Source organism: Lithobates pipiens, unplaced genomic scaffold (assembly GCF_037356315.1).
Source record: "Lithobates pipiens isolate NorthernLeopardFrog02 unplaced genomic scaffold, aLitPip1_a1.2 Scaffold_22, whole genome shotgun sequence".
In the NCBI taxonomy this organism is placed as follows: Eukaryota; Metazoa; Chordata; class Amphibia; order Anura; family Ranidae; genus Lithobates; species Lithobates pipiens.
Genome location: NW_027507784.1, coordinates 123,961,826 through 123,985,407, shown reverse-complemented (window position 1 = coordinate 123,985,407; position 23,582 = coordinate 123,961,826). Strand labels below are relative to the sequence as shown.

The 23,582-nt window shown below is 43.6% G+C and overlaps 1 protein-coding gene across 1 annotated transcript in view; it reads left to right on the top strand.

Moving 5' to 3' along the window:
* Positions 1 to 23,582, top strand: part of USP40 (ubiquitin specific peptidase 40) — a 148,661-nt gene that overhangs the window by 13,537 nt on the left and 111,542 nt on the right. Inside the window, exons 5-6 of the mRNA XM_077448206.1 lie at positions 2,611 to 2,775; positions 14,331 to 14,477. Coding sequence (XP_077304332.1) covers positions 2,611 to 2,775; positions 14,331 to 14,477 — 312 coding nt within the window. The remainder of the gene's footprint in view (positions 1 to 2,610; positions 2,776 to 14,330; positions 14,478 to 23,582) is intronic.

Genomic DNA, 23,582 nt, shown 5'->3' with positions numbered 1-23,582 from the left:
GGACACGGTACAGGAGGTGGTCAGAGACTGGGGACACGGTACAGGAGGTGGTCAGAGACTGGGGACACGGTACAGGAGATGGTCAGAGACTGGGGACACGGTACAGGAGATGGTCAGAGACTGGGGACACGGTACAAGAGGTGTCCCCCATTGCAGCCAGTGTGCCTGTGCCCCATTGCAGCCAGTGTGCCCCATTGCAGCAGTCTCATTTTGCAGCCAGTGTGCCTGTGTGCCATTTTGCAGCCAGTGTGCCTGTGTGCCATTTTGCAGCCAGCCTGTGCAGGGAAGAGAGCCGCCTCCGCCGCCTGTTTGATCACAGCGCCGGGAACATCACAGCTTTCATTTCAATAGCTGTGTGTTCCCGGCCGCGCGTTTCACACATAGCCCATCCCCCTTGTCCGGGCACTTTGAAAGACAGATCATCCGTCCAGTCCTGCGGATGATCTGTCTATCTAAGTGCCCGGACAAGGGGGAGGGGCTGTATGTGACGGCGCGCGGCCGGGAACACACAGCTATTGAAATGAAAGCTGTGATGTTCCCGGCGCTGTGATCAAACAGGCGGCGGAGGCAGCTCTCCTGCGCTATACATCCCCCATGATGGGCGTCACCAGGGGCGGGGGGCAGAGCCCCGTCCAGGCCACGCCCCATTTTCGGCTCCATTATCGGCCGTTTTTCTCTTTCGGCAAATTGCCGAAAAGGGCATTTTCGGCCGATATGTTTCGGCGGCCGAAATTTCGGTGCATCCCTAATATATGTACATACATACATACATACATACATACATACATACATACATACATACATACATACATACATACATTGAGAGAAAAAAGTATTTGATCCTCTGCTGATTTTTTTTTTTTTTTTTTTTTTTTTTTTACATTTTCCCACTGACAAAGAAATGATCAATCTATAATTTTAATGATAGGTTTATTTTAACATTGAAATCCAGAAAAAGCATTAAAAAAAGTTCTAAACTGATTTGCATTTTAATGAGTGAAATAAGTATTTGACCCCTTTGTAAAACATGACTTAGCACTTGGTGGCAAAACCCTTGTTGGCAATCTCACACATCTCAGGAAGGATTTTGTCTCACTCCTCTTTGCAGATCCTCATTAAGGTTTTGAGGCACGAACCTTCAGCTCCCCCAACATATTTTCTATGGGATTAAGGTCTGAGACTGGCTAGGCCACTCCAGAAGGTTAATGTGCTTATTTATTAGCCACTGATTTTTTATTTATTTATTTATTTTATTTATTTATTTATTTATTTTTTTCCTTGGCCGTGTATTTTGGGTCATTATCATGCTGGAATACCCATCCACGACCCATTTTCAATGCCTTGGCTGAGGGAAGGAGGTTCTCGCCCAAGATTTGACAGTACGTGGCCCGTTCGTCATCCCTTTTGATGCGGTGAAGTTGTCCTGTCCCCTTAGCAGAAAAACACCCCCAAGGCGCAATGTTTCCATCTCCATGTTTGATGGTGGGGATGGTGTTCTTGGGGTCATAGGCAGCATTCCTTCTCCTCCTCCAAACATGGCAGGTTGAGTTGATGCCAAAGAGCTTGATTTTTGTCTCATCTGACCATAACACTTTCACCCAGTTCTCCTCTGAATCATTCAGATGTTAATTAGCAAACTTCAAATGGTCCTGAGCATGTGCTTTCTTGAGCAGGGGGAACCTGCGGGCGCTGCAGGATTTCACTCCTTCATGGTGTAGTGTGTTGCCAATTATTTTCTTGGTGACTATGGTCCCAAGTGCCTTGAGATCATTGATAAGAAGAAAAAAAAAAGTCTATAGTAATAGCTATTGACCAGTCTTCCTCAATTAGTCATCAAGACACATTCTTGATTTTCTGGGGATGGTTACTGACATGCTTCTTCTGTGCAATATTCCAATATCTAAAAAGTTTTTGACAATTGCACAACATGCGAAGACAGTCCCAGTCCTCCAAGACATAGATTTTTACAGGTGAGGTACAGGTACAAAAAATCAAAATTTTTCTGTACTTGTAGGGTTTTTAATGTGATATTGGAAAAGGTTTATTTATTGCACAGAAAATGTACTATACATGATTTTTATTGTTTTATTTTTATTTGCCTTGACCTAATTTATAAATTGAGAGATGTGCTAGGAATTGCTTGTACCAACAACCTCACGCTAATATTGTTCAAAACCTTCCTAATTATCATTAAAGTGGTTACAAAGGTAAAGGTTTCTTTCCATGTCAGTTTCCTACAACCCCCACCCCCCCAACACTTACCTGCCTGAGCCTGAATTTGCGCCTGTCTGCAGCAGCGCTGCTCTTCTCTCCTCTTCTCACCAGACACCCAGCAATCAAATTCTGTGAGCAGAGATCATGGACGGGGCTGAGCCCAAACAAGTGCCCCCATAGCAAGCCCCATAGAACACTCAGAGAAGAGGAGCAGCTAGAAGCATCGGCGGGGGAACCCAAAAGAAGAGGCTGGGGCGCTGCTCTGTGCAAAACCATTGCACAGAGCATCTAACTATAACATGTTTATTATTTTAGGAAAATAGAAATTGAACCTGTACAATCACTTTAGGTTTTATTCTATTAATTATTTTTCATTTGTACCTATAACCCTTGCAGGAGACTGGCCAACAGGATGTCCAAGAGTTGAATCGGATATTGTTTAGTGCCTTGGAAAGCTCTTTGGAAGGCACCTCTGGTCACAACCTCATCAAGAATTTATACCATGGCACTGTAGTAAACCGTATTAATTGCCGGGAGTGCGGTTATGTTAGCGAGAGACAGGTAAGAGTTACCAAATGACTTTTTATTGTGTATAAAAAAAAAGTAATTAGCCACTAAATGTGTACAAGCAGATGATTTTTTTTTAAAGTTTATATAATGTAATACATCCTAGTAGCCAAGGCTTTAAAAGCTAGATAACAGGTCTGTTTATTGGGTATCTGGCTGACTGCTGTAAGTATAAAGCAGGAATTTATACACACTAACAAATTATTAAAGCTAAAGTTTGGTGAAAAAAATGTGAACAGAATGCTTACCAGTAGTTACGTATGTCATGTCTACTGGTGTCTGCTGTTTACTTTAGCAATCCCGAGTCCTCTGGCCCCAGATACCCTCGCAACAATGATCCTCTGGTGCTATGAGGGTTAATATCAGCAGCGCCGCCCGTGCATGGCAATTGTTAAAGTACCAACTATACCCACCTTTTCCACCCCTGTGCTACATTAATAGCACCAGAACTAGGTTCCCAAAGTGCAAATCATTCCATAATTGGTGGATGAATGAAAGGTGTGCCCCTCCTCCTATGAGACTGGTCATGTTTCCTGCCCAGTCAGCACTGGATACAGAAATGACAACCTGTTGATCCCTGATGATTTTGCCAGAAACACTACCCCAAAGTCAACTCTGTGCATAGGGTAACAATGCTGACATAGTGCCAATAAATTAGCAAGCATCATTTTCTGCATTCATGTTCCTTGCATTAGCACTTTAAAGTAGATGTAAAGCCTAATTAAAGAAACTGAACAGTACCAAAGTCAAGTGGGAAACCCCCCTTTCTGGAGTCTTTCTTCAGCCTAAACAAAGACTCTAAATCCTCTTTGGGACAGGAAACTTTATGCCAAGACTCCCTGGCATATCATTTCCTGTCCCAAAGAGAAGTTTCCCACTTGACTTTGATACTGTTCAGTTTCTTTAATTGGGCCATTAGGCTTTACATCTACTTTAAAGTGCTAGTTGCCCAATGATGATGCTGGTCCACTGGATTCAATACCTACACACTTCCTTGCAGGCTAAAGACACCAATGAACCAGCCCTAGGTTCCTTACCTGGGTGACACCCCGGCCTATACACTGCCCCAAAAGCAAGAATTGGGGCCAATTTTTTTGACTGGGGTGAAGCCAGGACGTGGCACCCGCAGAAATATGTGAGTGGGAGATTTTTTTTCTTTCTCCAATTGGTAGGGGAAAGGAGATTGGCCTTAAATACCATTAAGGGTCAGAGTTCGTCCCTGACCATTCTTTTCCAGAGGCCATTATTTCTCACTCCTTGTACATACCTCATAAAGAATGTAACTTAGACAGTCCTACCTGTCAGGCCCTTCTTATGTCCTTGGAACTTGATCTTGATTATCCTTGCAGGGGCCACTTTTTGAACCAATCAGGGGATTTTGTTTGTCCTTTTATCTCAGAAGGTGGCTTCTTTGGTTGTTATCACTTCACTGTGCAATGTCAGAGTTGGCGGCTCTTTCAGTCAAGAAGCCGTTCTTGGTCTTGCATCATAAGGTGATGTGTCCTCATCAACTTTTATTTCCTTAAGTGGTTTCTAGTTTTCACTTGAATCAGGGCAGTGTCTTGCCTTTTATTTTTCTCCTAATCCACAGTCGGCAGGAGAAAGATCGCTACATACTCTAGAGGTTGTTCAGGTGCTCAGGATCTACTTTAGTTGTCAACACAGGTCAGGAATCCTGGTTTGTGCTGCCAGAAGGCCCAGGAAGGGCAGGCAGCATTCAGGTCGAATATTTAACTGGATAAACTGGCAGATCCAGTTTATCCAGTTAATCGATGCCTATGGTTTAAATGGCAACCCCCCCCCCCCCTTTTTTTTTTTTTTCTTTTTTTTCTGGGGAGAGATTCTCTACCAGGTGTGTGGGAGTATCTTGGGCCATCCGTCATTGGGTGTCAGTGGACCAGGTGTGCAAGACCACAATTGGGTCTTTGGTTTATACAGCTTCAGGATTTTTACCAGGTGGATGTCAATAACTTAGACGATACTGCCTTTGGCCTCATCGTATTCCAAATAGCAGAGAAGGTCCTTCTCTGGTTACAGTTTCTATGATGGTGTCTCCCACCCCTCAAGGATATTGCTTTGGGATGTCCTAAGTTGTTATAAGTTGAATATAATAACCGGCTCTGTGTCCTGTGATGTACAATAAAGAAAATAGGATTTTTTTTTTCTCCAGCTTGCCTGTAAAATCCTTTTCTTGGAGTATATCATAGGACACAGAGGTCCCTCCCCTCTTTTGGGAATATATTTGGGAGGGCATAAGATAAGATTTATTGTCATTGTATAAAAAAAAATTCACAATGAAATTTACATTTCTAATCCACACATTATTCATCACAATTATCAACCATACAAATACCACACAAAATGTAATTATACCAAAAAATATATAAAAGCGTCCCAGTGTAAATCGTATCCTCATATTAAAAACTAAAACTAAAAACGCGGATGACATCCAACTCTACCTATGCATCACCAACAAAAAAGACCAATACCAGGCACTGAAAAACTGTCTCTCATTGATCGACGATTGGATGACGGAGAGACCCTTAAACTCAACGGATCCAACACAGAACTCCTCTTCCTTCATGCAAACAAAAACCTTGGCCCGATGTCCACACCACTCACCATTCTCAGACAACCCATCACCCCCAGCACTAAAGCCAAAAGCCTCTGAGTCATCTTTGACTCAAACATGACGTTGGATGCACAAATAGGATCCGTAGTTACCGGATCCCACTACCTTCTTTGCCTACTGCGTAGACTCATCCCCTTCATCCCGGAAGGAGATACAGCAGCAGTAGTTGGAACAATCATCAATTCCTGACTCGACTACGCAAATTCCTTCTATCTAGGACTTCCGAAATACCAACTTTCACGTCTACAAAGTGGTAACTGGAAAAAAAACCCTGGGAATCAATCGCCCCATCCCTGAGGAACCTCCATTGGCTATTCGTGAAGGATCGAGGTACATTCAAGACCCTTTGCCTCACTCACAAATGTGCACAAGGAAAAGCCCCGCAATACCTCTGCGACAAAATAAAGCACTACACCCCAGGTCGCACTCTCCGGTTAACTAACCAGAACCTCCTCCACATCCCCAAGACGCATCAAAAATTAAAAGGCAAATGATGGTCCGCCGTACAAGGACCACGGCTATGGAATGCTCGGAGGAAAACTATCTGGCCTTCAGGAAGAAACTCAAGACCCATCTCTTCTGAAAACCCAGACTGACACTGGCAGCTAAAGCGCCCTGTGGGGATTTAGTTTGCATATGTAGCACTATACAAGTTATTCATTCAAATAAGATTGACCTCTTTCATTTCATTCCTGCGTTGATAGCCTTAATAGCCCTGGGAAAGAATCTCTCTAAATCTATTTGCCCTTGTTTTAATCCCCCTAAAACATCTCCCTGATGGCAATAATTCAAAGAAATTGACAACCAGGATGAGTCTGGTCTCTCGCTATTTTTCCTGCTCTACAAAGGCAACGAGTCTCGTATATATTTCTTCTAGAGAAACAAGTTCACACCCTACAATTTTCTGCGCTATTTGAACCACTCGCTTTAGAGCATTTTTATCTACCTGCGTACAACTAGGATACCAAATTAGAATACACTACGTATGTACTCTCAATGGAAGAGCGATAGAAGGTCTCTAGTACCTTTCTTCCCAAGCCATTCTTCCTAAGGAGTCGCAAAAAATAAACGCTGTTGAGATTTCTTAACCACTTGCCGACCGCCGCACGACGATATACGTCGACAGAATGGCACGGGCAGGCATATGGGCGTACCTGTACGTCCCTGCCTTCCCGCGGGTGGGGGGCCCTGATCGGGCCCCCCCCGGTGCCTGCGGCGGTCGGTATTCGTTCGGGAGCGATCCGGGATGAGGGGGCAGCCATTCATTCATGGCCACCCCCTCGCGATCGCTCCCGACGAATGGAAATGCTCCGTGACATCACTTCCTCTCCTGTAATGTAAACACAGGCAGAGGAAGTGATGTAATCTCTCCTCCGTGTCCGGTATTTTTCGTTCCGGCACCGAGGAGAGAGGATCGGTGAGTTGCACCAACACGACACTACACAGTAGAACATGCCAGGCACACTCACACCCCCCCAATTACCCCTGCCCCCCCCAGTCACAGTGACACCAATTGCATTTTTTTTTTTCTTTGTGCATTGGTGTCATCTGTGACTGTAATAACTGTTAGGGCAGTTAGGGTTAGCCCCCTTTAGTTCTAAGGTACCCCCCTAACCCCCCCAATAAAGGTTTAACCCCGTGATCACCCGGCGGGTGTCATTTGTGACTGTAATAACTGTTAGGGCAGTTAGGGTTAGCCCCCTTTAGTTCTAAGGTACCCCCCTAACCCCCTCAATAAAGGTTTAACCCCGTGATCACCCCCCGTCGCCAGTGTCTCTAAGGCTGGGTTCACATTGCAGCGGTTTATGAGAACGGATGTGATTCGCACCGCACTGCAGTGCAAATCACATCCGATCTCTGTGCGATTCGAGTTCAGCCATACAGATAGTATGGCTGAATTTGCGTCGCACCCGCCGCAAACTCGCACGGGACCCTTTTTTTTGGTCCGCAGCAGAATCGGATCGCATGGGTGTTCACACCATGCGATCCGAGTTTGCAGATCGCACTGCGATATGCGAACTGATCTGGGGGTGTCATTAACATTTCACTGACACTCCCAGCAGTTTGCATAGGGCAGTGTGAACTGCCGCCGGGAGGCATGCGATGCGGGAACCCGCCGCGGATTCGTGGCGTTCCCGCATCGCTCCAGTGTGAACCCAGCCTAATAAGCGATCATTTTTCTGATCGCTGTATTAGTGTCACAGGTGACGCTAGTTAGGCAGGTAGGTATTTAGGTTCGCCGCAGCTTTTTATAGCGCCAGGGACCCCCATATACTACCGCATAAAGCCCCCTGATTGCCCCCTAGTTAACCCTTTCACCAGTGATCACCATATAACTGTTACAGGTGACGCTGGTTGGTTAGTTATTTTTTTATAGTTTCAGGGCACCCGCCATTTATTACCTAGTCTCACAAGTGTACCCCTAAATTTAGGGGTGTCTACTTTCCAAAATGGGGTCATTTGGGGGGGGGGGGGGGGTTGTGCCATCTTGGCATTTTATGGCCTTCAAAACTGTAACACCCTTAGAAAGCCTGAAGGCGGTGCTTGGTTTTCGGGGCCCCGTACGCGGCTAGGCTCCCAAAAAGTCCCACATATGTGGTATCCCCGTACTCAGGAGAAGCAGCAGAATTTATTTTGGGGTGTCATTTCACATATGCCCATGGCATGCGTGAGCAATATATCATTTAGTGACAACTTTGTGAGAAAAAAAAAGTTTGTAATTTTCCCGCAACTTGTGGCAAAATATAAAATATTCCATGGACTCAACATGCCTCTCAGCAAATAGCTTGGGGTGTCTACTTTCTAAAATGGGGTCATTTGTGGGGGTTTTGTGCCATCTTGGCATTTTATGGCCTTCAAAACTGTAATAGGTAGTGAGAAGTGAAATCAAAAATTTACGCCCTTAGAAAGCCTGAAGGCGGTGCTTGGTTTACGGGGCCCCGTACACGGCTAGGCTCACAAAAAGTCCCACATATGTGGTATCCCCGTACTCAGGAGAAGCAGCAGAATTTATTTTGGGGTGTCATTTCACATATGCCCATAGCGTGTGAGCAATATATCATTTAGTGACAACTTTGTGTAAAAAAAAAAATGTTTTTTTTGTCATTATTCAATCGCTTGAGGCAAAAAAATAAAATATTCAATGGGCTCAACATGCCACTTATCAATTTCCTTAGGGGGTCTACTTTCCAAAATGGGGTCATTTGGGGGGGTTTTGTACTGCCCTGCCATTTTAGCACCTCAAGAAATGAGATTGGCAGTCGTAAACTAAAAGCTGCGTAAATTCCAGAAAACGTACCTTAGTTTGTAGATGTGACAACTTTTGCGCAAACCAATAAATATACAGTTATTGACTTTTTTTTTACCAAAGACATGTGGCTGAATACATTTTGGCCTAAATGTATGACTAAAATTGAGTTTATTGGATTTTTCTAATAACAAAAAGTAGAAAATATCATTTTTTTTCAAAATTTGCGGTCTTTTTACGTTTATATCGCAAAAAATAAAAATCGCAGAGTCAGTCAAATACCTTTAAAAGAAAGCTCATATTTGTGGGAAAAAAAGGACGCAAATTTTGTTTGGGTACAACATTGCATGACCGCGCAATTACCAGTTAAAGCAGCGCAGTGCCAAATTGTAAAAAGACCTCTGGTCATTGACCAGCAAAATGGTCCGGTCTGAAAGTGGTTAATAAAGGATTTAACATTGATTGTCCACGATAAGTTTTTTAGAAATGCATGTTCCCAAAAACGTAAAGGTAGAGACCCACTCCACGCACACGCTTTTAATAAAAAGCGGTGCTTGTTCACGCCTGTTCCTTCTGAAATTTACAATCCGTTGCTTTTTGTTTTCCCTGTGTTTAGGATCAGGCTATTCGCTGTACACCATTCCCATATCCTATCAACCTCTCTCCTGTATTGCTCCTCCTCATCTCCAGTGATACAACAGATTATGGTAGTGTCATCGGCAAACGTAACTATGTTATTGGTGTCATAATAGGGGGTGCAGTCATATGTGTACAGCGCATAGAGATAGGGACTTAACACACAACCCTGCGGTGCTCCAGTACTTATTTCTTGCTTTGAAGAAACAAACTTATCCAATTTGACCATCTGTGAGAGATGGACCAAAAAAATCCCTCTTCCAAAACAAAGGACGGCAATTAATTTTTTGCATTTTTTTTTTTTTTTGCATTTTTTTTCTTCAAACCGATCTTGAATGATGGTATTAAAGGCAGAGCTGTAATCTATAACCAACATCCTTATGTAGTGTCCCGAATGCTCCAGATGACTTAGTGCCCCATGCAACTTTAAAGCGATCGCATCTTCTGTGCTTCTGTTTTCCCAATACGCAAACTGATAAGGATCTAAACTACCCGGTAATCTAGTTTTGATATATTTCAAGACCAACCTCTCAAAGCACTTCATTAGTAGTGAGGTCAGTGCTATTGGTCTATAATCGTCTAAACTTCCCACAGTTGACTTTTTTGGAATAATAGTGGCTGATTTTAAACATGCCCACACAACAGCATATGATAGTGATCGATTACAAATCTTGACAAAGACTCCACTAATTGATTAGCACAGGCCTTAACTACTCTGCCTGGGATTCTGTCTGGACCTGATGATTTCCTCCATATTCATAGCCTTAAATGTCTGCCTCATCTCACATTCCTGTATAGTGAGTGTACAGTTTCCTGGGACACCCTATATCCTGGTTTGGTAAAACAACCTCAAACCAGTGAAGCACTAGAATTTCCTTCCATTTTTGTAGTTCCTCTATGTTGTGTCAAGTACTGTATTCCCCTCTAGCCCTCCCTTGCATCTTTTCCATTAAAATGGTCCTCAATTTTCTTTTTATAGGCTAATTTTTCTTCTTTTATGCCTCTTCAGATTAGCTCTTGCAATACTATACATTGCTTTATCTCCGACCCTGAATGCTCTATTCTGTTCTCTAAGAAGACTCTTTATTTGCTTCATCCAGGGTTTCTGATTTGAAAAGACCTGAATGCTTTTATCCTCAGTAACATTGTCCACGCAAGTTTTTATATAGTCCAGAACTGTTTCTGTATACAGATCTAAATCCTGTTGCTCAAATATCTCCCAATTTGTTCTTTCAAAACCATCCTGTAGCCGTGAGAGAAAGACCTCTGGACAAATTCTGCTTATTTTCCACTCTGGAGCTATTTTCTGCCTGATAGGAATATATGCCGGAATAAAGAAAGGTAGTCTGACCCAAATGGGATAGTGGAATGGCTCTGTAGGCCTACTTAATATTGGAATACACCATATCCAATGTATGGACTTCCTGTTTGGTCTACCCATGCTCATTCACCTATAGGTGGCGTAATAACCCAAGTAGTTCTTAATATAATAACTGGCTCTGTGTCCTGTGATGTACTCCAATAAAAGGATTTTATAGGAAAGCTGTAGAAAAAATACTAAATTTTTTTTGTTTTTTTGTCTTTTCTACTAACTTTATTTGAAGTGTACAAAACATACACGTCATTCACAGCAGTCTACTGCAGTGCGATTTGGCCCTGCACTGTAATAAAATGTAGCATGTCTGCATTTTATCACAGAATGCTGCAGCACAGCTCTAAGCTGCGTTGCAGTGTGAATGGGCCACATATTTTACATGGAGGACTCCATTCTCTTCCCTCTCCCACCCTTTAGCACTGTTGGGTACTTTTGGGAGGTTTTTAGGCTTCAAGGTTAGAAATCTAGAAAAATCCCTCTTTCCCTTAGATCCAAAAGCCATCGCTAACATGCCTCCTAATTCTTACACAATCTTCTGCCACTCATTGAACCTTTTAGAGATGATCTTAAATTATGGGTGTCTCTGCCCCTAGATCTCATGGGTTAGGTCATTCTAATGCATTTTCTACCTAGATTTCTTTACATATTTGCAAATTCTCTGTGCACTATGACTCTGAAATATCACTTTGAAATATTTCAAATAAATTGACGCCCTCTGTTCCTCATTCACATGGAACAATAAACCTCCTAGAATCTCCCTTACTACACTTTAATTACTAGTGAGACAGGCAGGTTTGGCGTTTCCCAGTTTCCATTTATGCTTTCTTGCTGCTCCCTGTGGCGGAGGGTCCGATTTTTATTTTGGCGGGTGACCTAAATATGGTTCTTTCTCCAGTTATTGATTGATAGATTTAGGGCAAACTCAAGGGTTCTCAACTTGACTGTGAGGGTTACAGACTTCGGAGACTAGGACAATTACTAGCTTCAACAGACTCCATGATGGACTTTGGGGTCTGTCATAGCTAAATGAAGTTTTTATGTTTATTTTTTTATTTTATTTTTTTATTTTTTTGAGACCAACACCTGGGGGGACTCTACATGGTACCATTTCTGGAAGGATAAAACATTAGATGCCGAATACATCAAAAACCCCACATCCGATAATTATCAGGTGTGGAGGGACCAACCTAGACAACTCAACCTGCTCCTGGTTGAAAAGACCCAAAACAAATTACTGTATCAAAAACATTTCAGTTTGAGGACATGAATAGTAAAATGTTTGCCTATCTAGCCACAGTGGAATGCACCTCCACATCCATGCCTTTTGTATATGATAGCTCCCAGGCCCTAAGGACCCAGATGGGGGGGGGGGGGGGAATCACCCAGGCATGCACTGATTTCTGCTCTCTTCTATAAATCTCAAATTGCATATACCACAAAAGACACTGCCTTTATTACAGCTGAAGAAAATTAGGTCATTGCTTCTTTTAAACTGAATAAAACCCCTGGCCTAGATGGATATCCAATTGAATGGTAATCAATATACAAAGAATTTCCTATACCTTGGTTATTATCTCTGTATTCTTATGGCTTTGATACTGCAATTTGCCAGCTTCCCTAAGAAAATAGTTGATTGTGCTGATGCCAAAGCCAAACAAAGATCCCAAATATTGTGAGTCGATATTGTTGCTATCCTTTAGTCAATGTTGATGCCAATATCCTAGCTAACGTGTTGGCAAATAGAATGAATAACATCATTGCCACAATGATCAATTCAGACCAGACTGGTTTATACCAAGTCGCTCTAGTGCTATTAACATTTGTCGATTGTTTATCAATCTTCAGTTTTTATCCAAGGATGGTTTTCGAAGCGATGGCTGAGAATCTTTGATTTAGAAAGATCACTGAAAACTTTCTAATATATTACTTCGCTTTACTATCCTTGTCCTCCTCAAGGATTAAGAAAATAACTGATATCCCCTCACTAGATGAGGATATCTGGGAAGATGTAATAGAGAATCAAATCTCAACAGTTCTTTCAGGCAGAGACAAGTTAATCCAACTTGAATATTTAATTGAGTTTACTATACCCCTAGTACAGCCCTCCAAAATTTCCACTCGCCTGCTTGCATTTTGCGAGTGGATTTTGAGGGCTGGCTAGAGTGGGTTGCCTGGGAGTGGGGAGCACTGCTGGCAACCAGGGTTTATGGGAGCTGTTCTCCCAGCAATTGTAGGGGAAGAGAGAGGAGAGCCGCCGCCTGGTTGATCAGAGAGCTGGGAATACCTTTCATTTCAATAGCTCTGTGTTTCCCACCACGTGCCGTCACATACAGCCCCTCCCCCTTGTCCGGGGAACTTTGATAGACAGATCACCCGTCCAATCCTGGGACAGGATTGCATGGCGGCTCTCCTCTCTCTTCCCCTGCACAGGTAGGCGGCATTGGCGGGCAGGGGCAAACTGAATTTTCGGTCTTCTTTTTTTTTTTTTTTTTTTTTTCCCAATGGCCTTAACATGGATATTTTTGATGTTTTAAACTTCTTTTTATTTATATTTGTGGTTTACTATTGCACATGCAATTTATTGCTAGAACATGCAATATTTATTTGTTTGGATAACGCACATGCAGTCGGCCGAGGACATTTATCCGGCCCACCCCACCCAGGGCTGGATTTCCGACAGTTGGTTGTAACACAGCAGGAGACTGCTGTGTCACGGAGCTCACTGTTAAAAGTTCTCCTAGACCAGCTCGCGTGATATTAAACTATAGTCCAGCCATCTAACAGTCTGAGGAACATGGAACTGGCCCCCTGTTTAAAAAGTTTTTGGACCCCTGTTATATACAGTTATATTTTTGTATAGTTTTTTTATTTTTATTTTTTTTTACTTTTGTTTAACTTTTTTAATTTTGAGGAGTGCTTTACTATATATACTTTTTATTTTTTATACATTACTCCTTTTTTTTATTATTCTAAAAAAGCTTTGTCTCTGAAATGGAAAGGGGTAGATTCTCCCATTATCTAAGTTTGGATAGATCTTATAAACAAGGTCTTACTCCAGTATAAATTTACATATTCCTCTGGAGTCTGAAGAAATTTGACAAAATATGATCAGGGTGGTTATCAACAATGTCCATTGCTTCAGAGGAGTTATATACTCCATGTTTATATCTCATGTTACGTGCTATAAATGTCCTTTTGCTCTAAACCTATTGGAGTCCATACCTTTCGCAGTTTTCTTAAATGCTGATTGCCACCACACATGTGATTTTATTTTTTTATATGGCTGCTTGTCATCAGTCTGCATTCTTAATCTGTTTTTGTTTGTTTTTTTTCTTCACTGGATGTGCCGCATTATCTGCTCGGGTTACAATATTGGTTGTGAAGATTTTTTGCCTTTTTATACTATGAGCAGTCTGTGTAGATGTGTTTGTTTTTTTTTTTTTCTTTTGTAACTAAAAGAATGTTAATATAAATTACCCTTTAAAAAAAAAAAAAAAATGGGTAATTTATTTGTTGATCCAAGCTGACAACAGATTTAAACAGACATAAATAGTGAGATATGTGGCATACAAAATGAAGAAATAATAAATTATGTCTCACCGCTTATCTGCCTTCTGATAACTCCTTTTGTAATTCTGAATTCAATATATTTCACGTAGGAAGATTTCCTGGACCTCACAGTGGCTGTGAAAGAAATGTGCAGCTTGGAGGAGTCTTTATACAACATGTTTGTGGAGGAAGAAATATTTTACGGAGACAACCTTTATCGTTGTGGAGCTTGTCATAAGCTTGTCCCTGCAGCCAAGGTAGCTATAAAGTGTGATGAATACTCTTATTCTGTTGAAAGGTCTGGGGTAACTGAACTTTACACAAATTACAAACACGTACCTGTTTTGTTACTGATTTTTAAAAGTGGCATTAACCACTTGACCACTGGGCACTTAAACCCCCTTCCTAACCAGACCAATTTTCATTCAGCTTTTGGTTCTCTCACATTTTGAATGACAATTAATCAGTCATACAACACTGTACCCATATGAAATTTGTTATCCTTTTTTTTTTCACACAAAGAGCTTTCTTTTGGTGGTATTTAATCGCCGTTTGGTTTTTATTTTTTGTGCTATAAAAGAAAAGACTGAAAATTCTGTTAAAAAAAAGAATTTTTATTTTTGTTTCTGTTATAAAATTTAGCAAATCTAGTAATTTTTCTTCATAAATTTTGGCCAAAATTTATACTGCTACCTATCTCCTGGTAAATATAAGTACATATTAGTGTATATTATTTAGTCTATGTGAAAGTTAGAGTCCACAAGCTATGGTGCCAATATCTGAAAATTACCTGAAGTACTGACGGCCTATCTAATTTCTTGAGACCCTAACATGCCAGAAAAGTACAAATACCCCCCCCCCCCCCAATGACCCCTTTTTTTGAAAGAAGACATGGCAAGATATATAGAAAGATACATGGTGAGGTTTTTTTTTTTTTTTTAGCAGGTTATTTCTCACACACAGCATATACATACCACAAATTACACTCCAAAACACATTCTGCTATTATTCCCGAGTATGGTGATACCACATGTGTGACTTTTACACACCATGGCCACATACAGATGCCCAACATGTAGGGAGCCCCGTCAGGCGTTCTGGACACCCAGGCCAATTCTGACATTTCTCTCCTACATGTAAAAATCATGATTTATTTTATAGAAAATTAAGTAGAACCCCAAAATATATATACATTATATAATTTAGCAAAGACCCTAGAGAATACAACTGCCACTATGATCATTCTTATGGTGTAGGGAATCGCCAGCGGAAAAAGCTGATATATGAATGATGCCTGTAGCTGCAGGCATCATTGAGATGTCCCTGCACAAAGTCAAGGACGTCAAATGACGGCAGGCGGGAAGTGGTTATTTTTTTTTTTTAACACAAAGTTGTCCATTTGTACAATATTTTTAACACATATCATGTATATACCAAAAATGACACCTCAAAATAGATTCTCCTATTCCTCCCGCGTACGGCGATACCTCATGTGTGAGACTTCCACAGCCTGGCCACATCCAGAGGCCGAGTACAGCTGGGTATTGCTGGGTATGGCAGGGTATGGCTGAGTATAGAGGTATGGATGGCTGGATGTGACTGCAATTGTCACTGAGCAGCGCTGTGGGCACTACAGATCCAGCCCGCAGCGCTGCTGCCATACAATCGGTACTCAGAGGGGGGAGAGAGGAACCGGCATCATGACATGACGCCGGTTTGTTTACAAGTGATCGCTCTGTCATTTGACAAAGCGATCGCGCGGTAAACGGCCGCTATCAGCGGCCATTTACCGTGATCTGTGATGGTCACAGATGCTCTCAGGTGCGCACCCCAGGGGGCTCGCAAGAGCGGGATTCTGGGAGGACGTCACTGTACGCCCTCCCAGAGTTATGCAACCGCCCTGTAGCCATCATTCGGCTATGGGCCGGTTGGCAAGTAGTTAAACCCAAAACCAAAAAATTTCATTTATGGCAGGTTACCAATCATTAGATCTGGTGGCTGCATCCGGTTTTCTTTTCTTTTGGCTTTTTTCCCTCTGTTTTAACCTAGCTAGTAACACACTCCAGAATTAGTGAGAGACAACTCTGGAGAAATAAACACAGGAGGCACATCAGACAGCAGCATTGTCAGTCTGTGGGGAGGGGAGTTTTGAATGGATTAGCTGATTTAGAACTACTAACAAATTGAAGCCAAATGCAGCTCACACTTTTATAATCAGTTACAGCAAACAGATTTTTTTTCCTTTTTGGGATAAAGATTTTGCATGAATAGATGAATAAAACTGATCATTTTAATCACCCCTGCCAGAGTTGAGTGGTTTGTCTCATCCATGTAAACTGATACATTCTGCTGGAGTGTTTGTGCTGTGAAAAACAATATATTTGCTCGCTGGATTACCAGATGAAAATAGAAGAAAGCAAGCCTAAAAAAGGAGACTAATATAGCTATCGAATTGAAAAATTTGTAAGCTGTAATATAAAAAAATGCTTGCTTTTGGGCTTAAAGTAGAACTATAGGTAAAACCTTATTTTTTTTTTTTTTTTCTTTCTTTCATTCGTTGACGGACACAGCTCCATTAATCTCGACCGTAGGGTTACTACGCCACCTTCAGGAGAGGACTAGGCAGAACATGTAATACATGTGAAAAACAACTGAACTGTACAGTTCTGCTCAGGGGGCAGTCCCTCTGGCAATAACCCCTCAGCCTGCTTCCTGCAGCTCAGTTTTTTTTTCTGCCTAGTGAAGGAGAAGGACCTAGGCTCCCTGTGGGACTATCGGTCCTGGGAATTATTTCTGTTATTTTGCCTTTTGAGCAAGATTTTAAGATCCTGTGATCTTCTATCAACAGCCGGCTGGGTGACAGGCTGGATAATATAGATCCTTATAGTCTCCCCAGCCTGGCCATCGAGCTTTTTCTCCAGTTCTGCTTCTCCCATGATTCTTGCGAAGAGTCAAGAGGGAAGGATAGCCGGTAATTCTGGTGGCTCCGGCTTGGCCTAGGCGACCTTGGTATACAGAGATTATAAAGATGGCAGAAGATAGACATTTTTCCGCTGCGCCCAGATCTACTCTCACAGGGTCCAGTATTCCATCCTGCCTTATGAAGTCTGAATTTGACGGTTTGGCAGTTGAGACCCACATTCTGAAGGGTTGTGGCCTCTCGGCCTTGTCAGTATTTTTTCAAAGATCTCTTGCCTCTCATTCCCTCGTCCAGGCTTTTATTCAGGTGGCTTTACGCTTGAATCCGCTGGTTAAGCCTCCTGTGTGCCCATGGAATTTGAATTTGGTTTTGTCTGTTTTACATGCTTCTTTAGATCTTTTTGACAAAAATAGTTTTTTTTTTTTCTGGTAGCCATATCCTCGGCTAGAAGGGTATCGGAGTTAGCAGCACTTTCTTGTAAAGAGCCGTATTTGATTATTCACAAAGACAGGGTGGTGTTGCATCCTCACTCTGCCTAAAATGGTTTCAGGATTCCATCTGAATCAAGATGTGGTCCTACCCCCTCCCCCCCCCCCTTTTTTTTTTTCCAGATCCGCCGTCTGTGGAGGAGAAGTTGTTGCACTCTACAGATGTTGTAAGAGCAGTCAGTATGTATCTGCAGGCAACCGCTCTTATTCTGCCAGAAGGCTCAAAAAAGGGCCAGGCAGCATTGAAATCCACTATTTCTAGATGGATTCAACAGGTTATTGTTCAGGCTTATGGTGTAAAGAAGAAGATTCCTCCTTTTCAGGTTAAAGCGCACTCAACTAGAGCAGTTAGTGTTTTATGGGCAGTGCATCACCAGGCCTCCATGGCTCAGGTCTGCAAGGCTGCAACTTGGTCTTCAGTCCATACATTCACTAGATTCTATCAGGTGGATGTAAGAGGGCATGAGGAAGTCTTTTTCGGGCGCAGTGTTCTTCAGCCAGCAGTATAGTTCCTCTGGTCCGTTGGCGGTCTATGTTTCTGATCTGTGTCTCCCCTCAATTTGGGCATTGATATGGGACATCATACTAGGTAATTATCAAAGTCTCTGTTTCCCGTCATGTATGAACAAGAAAATTAGGATTTTTAACCCCTTCCCGTCAAGCCTACGCAGATGTGCGTACTCGGCTTCCGAGGGTTATACTGGGATGATGCCCATAACCTGCAGGCATCACCCCGGTACCGTTTTTCACAGCGGGTGATCGGCTATCCAGCCATAACAACCAATGTGGCTAATGAGGCTATTATGCTGGAGGAGTGAGAGGGGATGTTCCCCCCCCCCCCCTCCCGCCGCTCTTACCGGGGCTCCCGTTCAATCGGGAGCACCGATCTCACATCTGCCGCTTCCAGCGGCTAGGGAGGGACTGGAATGAAGCCGTAAGCGGCTTCATTCCAGTATCCTAATAGTAAACACAGAAGCGACGTCATGACGTCCCTTCCCGTTTACTCGGCTGCCGGTTTAAAAAAAATATACAGTATTCAGAATTGCCGTTTTCAGTGATCTGAATACACTGAAGTGTAAAGGAGGGATCGGGGGTCTAAAAGACAATATCATTCCAGTTTACAAATGATATTGTGCCTGCTGTACCATGTTCTTGTATGAAAACGTCTCCTGTTCCCTTTTGTATTGCTTCCTTAGTGTGAAATCTCAGGTGTTCCTGCCAGTCCATGTGCTTTCCTATTAAAAACAGCAGCTGAGAACAGATGGAATATGAGCATTTATAAAAAGGGGGGGAAAGGGTATTTAAAATGCTCCCTTTTTTTTTTTTTTTATCTATACACAAATGTTTTGCTTTTTTGTTTATTTTAAACTAAATGGCTGTTTTAAAAGATGTTCGTTTACAATCACTTTTATGCCCCTATTCACATCTGGGGGAATTGACATGTCAAATGAAATGACAGCCTATTGCTGGCGATGGCACTGTCCAAATCGGTGCGACGCCGACTTTGCGGCGCTGCACCAATTCCCAGGAGCAGTTCCTGCACTACTTTGGCAACTTCAGGGGTGATTTTTCAGTAGATGTCTGTGCATGAAACCCGCACAAATGTCTTTCAAATCGCCCCCCGAAGTCGCACTGAAATGTGGGTTTAAATTATGCAAGTTCAGCTGAACTCGCGCGATTTCAAACCTGCCTTCAGTGTGAACAAGGGCTTTAATTCGGTGACCGCACACCTGTTTTGAATCAGTGACCGCTCATTAGAACTGTACTTAGAAATAATGTTATCGTAGTTATACATTATGCAAGGTTAATGCATTAATATGCTTTAAGATTATTTACATTAAGATCTTTTTCAGATGTATAGCTGAAAAACAAGACGCACACTATACTGTAAAAATTGACACTTCTAAGTAGACTTCATTTATTTTTATTTTTTTATCATTGTATTACAACAAGATCACAAAATCAGAGCTACAGCAATTATGTATGCTTCTATACAGTTGTAGGTGCAAAAACAGTACACCTTTCAAGCACTGAGAACATTACATTAACAAATGGAATACAAGGCGTCAGTGTATGTATAGTGCAAGTCTCGTTCAGGATGATGAAATGCAATCCAGTTCACTTGATGAGAGTGCAGATTGCTTATACTCTAAAGACATAACGATCACACAGCTCTGGAGAGCCTAATTTTAAGGAAAAAAGTTAAAAGTAATGGGAAAGGACCAATAGGGAAAGCTGATTTCTGCAAAAAATTAAAAAGGATGTGATAAAAAAGGGGGAAAATTTTTATTTTTTTTAAAATATTTTTTACTTTCTGCTATTAAACATACCCAATAAAAAAAAACGAATTTCTTCGATTTTAGCCGATATGTATTCTGCTACATATTTTTTGTAAAAAAATTTAAAACGAGAGTATATTGAATTGTTTGCGCAAAAGTTATAACGTCTACAAACTATGGGATGTTTTCATTTATTTATATATTTTACTAGTAATGGTGGCAATCGGCGACTTATAGCGGGACTGCGATATTGCAGCAGATAAATCTGACACCGAACTGACACTTTTTGGGGACCAGTGACACTAATACAGTGATCTGTGCTTAAAAATATGTACTGTCATTGTGCTAATGATACTGGCAGGGAAGGGGTTAACATTAGGGGCGATCAAAGGCTTAACTGTGTGCCTAAATTGTGCTTGCTAACTGTGGGGTAGGTGCTTTTGACTAGGGGAAGCTAAAGATCCATGTTCCTGCTTAGCAGAAACACAGGATCAGTACCTTCCCCTCTGACAGAACGACAATCTGCCTTGTCTGTACTATCTACCGTACATCGAGTCTGCAGTACCCACCGCTGGGCTCTCGCTGTGTACAATCAGTGGGAGCTGGTCGCCGACAGCGCATGCATCAAACCCTTAAGTGTCAGATCACGTACGAGGTATGTGACCTGGCACAGAGCGCCCGTTCTGCCACAGTAAATGTACAGTGGGCAGTCTGCAAGCAGTTAAATACCACCTAAAGATAGCTCTATTTGTGTAAAAAAAAGTACAGTGCTGCATTACCGTGCAATTATCATTCAAAGTGTGACAGCGCTGAAAGCTGAAATTGGCCTGGGCAGCAAGAGGATGAAAGTGCCCGGTATTGAAGTGGTAAGGTGTAACTAAAGTCAAAACATTTATTTTTTTTATTTTATTTTGAAAAGAGTAAGGGATGATTATAACCCCTGTGCCCCATTGGGGAGATTTCCCTTTACTTCCTGTCCCATAGCCAAAACAGAAAGGGCTAATTTTACACTTGCTTTGGCTTCAACACACATTAAAGCGCCTACGACTTCAACATCAGCCGGCTAACTATATGCTCTGGGGCACACATATGACTGGGCTTCTGCTGTCTGTCACAGTGTGCTGTGGCTGACAGCCACCCTGTACTGCTCGGGTGATGGGTCTGTCCGTGGAATGCGTCCAGCAGTCCCTGAAGGAGGAGTAAGTATGGTTCCACCTGTTTCGGCAGGATGGAGCAGCTGGGCATTCCCCGGGAGGTCGACTAGGGGGTCTCTCCCTCTCCCTTTCTTCTCTCCCTGTCCCTTTCCCTTCTCCCCATGCTAATGGGCTGCTCCGTGACTGGGCATAAGGGATGCAGTGCACGTACCTGGCAGGGGGTCCTCTGGTTCCTGGCTGGGGGCTGCGCTGGGCGGTTGGTGGTCCGCTCAGTTTCTCCCTGTTTTTAGGCCGTTGTTTTGTGTATCTGTGTGTTGCCATGTGGGGACTGGGCGCCATGCTAAACACGGCCATTTTCTTGTAGCCGTGGTCAGTTTCTTAACCGCGGCCATTTTCCTTAAGTCCAACGGCCTGTTTCCCCGCACACTCTCAGGCGTTTTTTCTAGTAGCCTCCGTTTTTTGTTTTACTCTAGCACTGGGCACTGGTTCAGTGTGGAACAATGCGAAACTGACACAGAACACCTTGTGGCTGGCACAGGGGAGAGCGGATGGTGGCAGCACAGCACATTATCTGGGTCAGGGTTGGTGAGTCCTGCGGGGGGGGGCCCCTCAGTCTGTGGCAGCTAGGAGGGTGGGCAATTTTTGTGACTTGCCTTAGGTCCCTAGTGGTGACAGGCAAGAGTGGGTCAGCATGGAGTCAGAATCTGGCGCTTTTTCCCCAGACATCCCTGTTATTGCAACTGGTTCCCCTGCACCTGCGTGCTTGATAAAGGAGCGCAGCCGTCCTGTCATACACGGTCTTGCCAGCTCAGGAAACGCGTTGCATCCCCTGTGACGTCGTCGCCCGGAGTTCCTCGTGCGTTCCACGCCTCGGACTAACGCTCACGGCTCTACATCGGCCGGTTCTGCACATCTAATACAGCCCCCAGGAGCGGACACACGTCAACAGGACTCCCCCAGCGCAAGGGATACAGATGACACGTCGAGGGTCTCCCTCCGGTTTGGAATCTTTACATTGCCTGTTAATGTACTACCTAATGTGAGTGTTTTTAACCACCTGTGCATTAAATAAGAATTTTACAGTCTACACTCAGAGGCGCCTCTCTCTCTCTTATCCTCCCTGCACCTGCGGTGCCTATGGACGCTCTGTCAGCGGTCCTGGAGTCCTTTGTTGCCAGGGTGGAAGCGGCGTGTGGGTGCAAGGGAGGTAAAAAAACACCCCCTCCCTCCACCGTTTTCAGGGAAAGCACTGATTCGGACTCGGGCCCTGCTGTGACAGGTGGCCTCTGTTCTGATGTTTCAGAGGACGCGGACCAGGACCATTTGGACAGTGAGGATGACTCCGTGTCTGGGTCAGCGCTAGTAGGAGCACTTATCACAGTGGTGCGGGATACCCTAAAGATAGAGGATAATACGGCGGGGGCATCTGCAGAGGTGTCGGTCCCTTTTGGGTCCCACGAGCCGGCCCGCACTGCTAAGGTATTTTCCTACCTAACTTATTTATATACGTTTATTTACAAGGATTGGGGAAGCCCACAGCGGGCCTTTTCAGTTTCAGAGAGTTTCCTGAAAAAATGGACATCTCCTCTGCTTGTTGACCCCCCGGTATCCAGGTTAAATAAGGTAACTACGATTCCGGTGGAAGGGACACCTGCTTTCAATGACCCTGCCGACAGAAGGGCTGAGGCAGTTGCCCGGTCCACATTTACGGTGTTAGGGTCAGCATTGCGGTCAGTGTTAGCCACGGCCTTGGTGTCACAGGTGCTTACTGAATGGGCTAAGTTGTTGCACCTTGAGTTGGAGAAGCAACAGGTTTCCCCGGTCTGCGTGGAACTGGCAGACCAGTTGGTGCAGGGCCTGAAGTATGTTTGCTATGCGACCCTAGATACGGCCCCTTTGCTTTCTAGAGCCTCAGTATCAGCTGTGGTGCTACGTCACCTGATTTGGCTTAAATGCTGGTCTGCAGACCAGGTTTCTAAGAAAGAGCTGTCTGATTTGCCCTTCCAGGCGGAGAGGCTATTTGGATGATACCGGGGGGGGGGGGGGAGTACTTGGCTCCCACAGTCCAGAAAGGGTAAGGAGCCATGCCTTAGGCAGAGGCCCTCCTTTTCCGCTCAGAAGCGGATTTTTCATCCGCCTGGGTCGGCAGATAAGCGTTTCCAGTCCAATAAGGTGCCTGCTGAGGGACAAAAGCGTCCCTGGTTTCGCAAGCCAAACAAGCCTGCAAGCAAATCTGTTGCCGCATGAAGGTTTGCCCTCGCCCCACTCTTGGGTGGGGGGTCGTCTTTGCGAGTTTGCTGCCCAGTGCACCTCCCTCCTTTCTGACCAGTGGGTCTGCGAACTGGTTTCATCAGGCTACAAGACAGTTTCTTTCTTGTCCGCCAAACAGATTTTTTCCCTCCAACCTTCATCGTCTTCCGGGTCGTCGGGAGGCCCTGTTCCGGGCAGTACAGGACCTGCTGCTGCACGGGGTGATAGTACCTGTGCCGACGCCGGAAAGGTTTCGGGGATTCTACTCCAA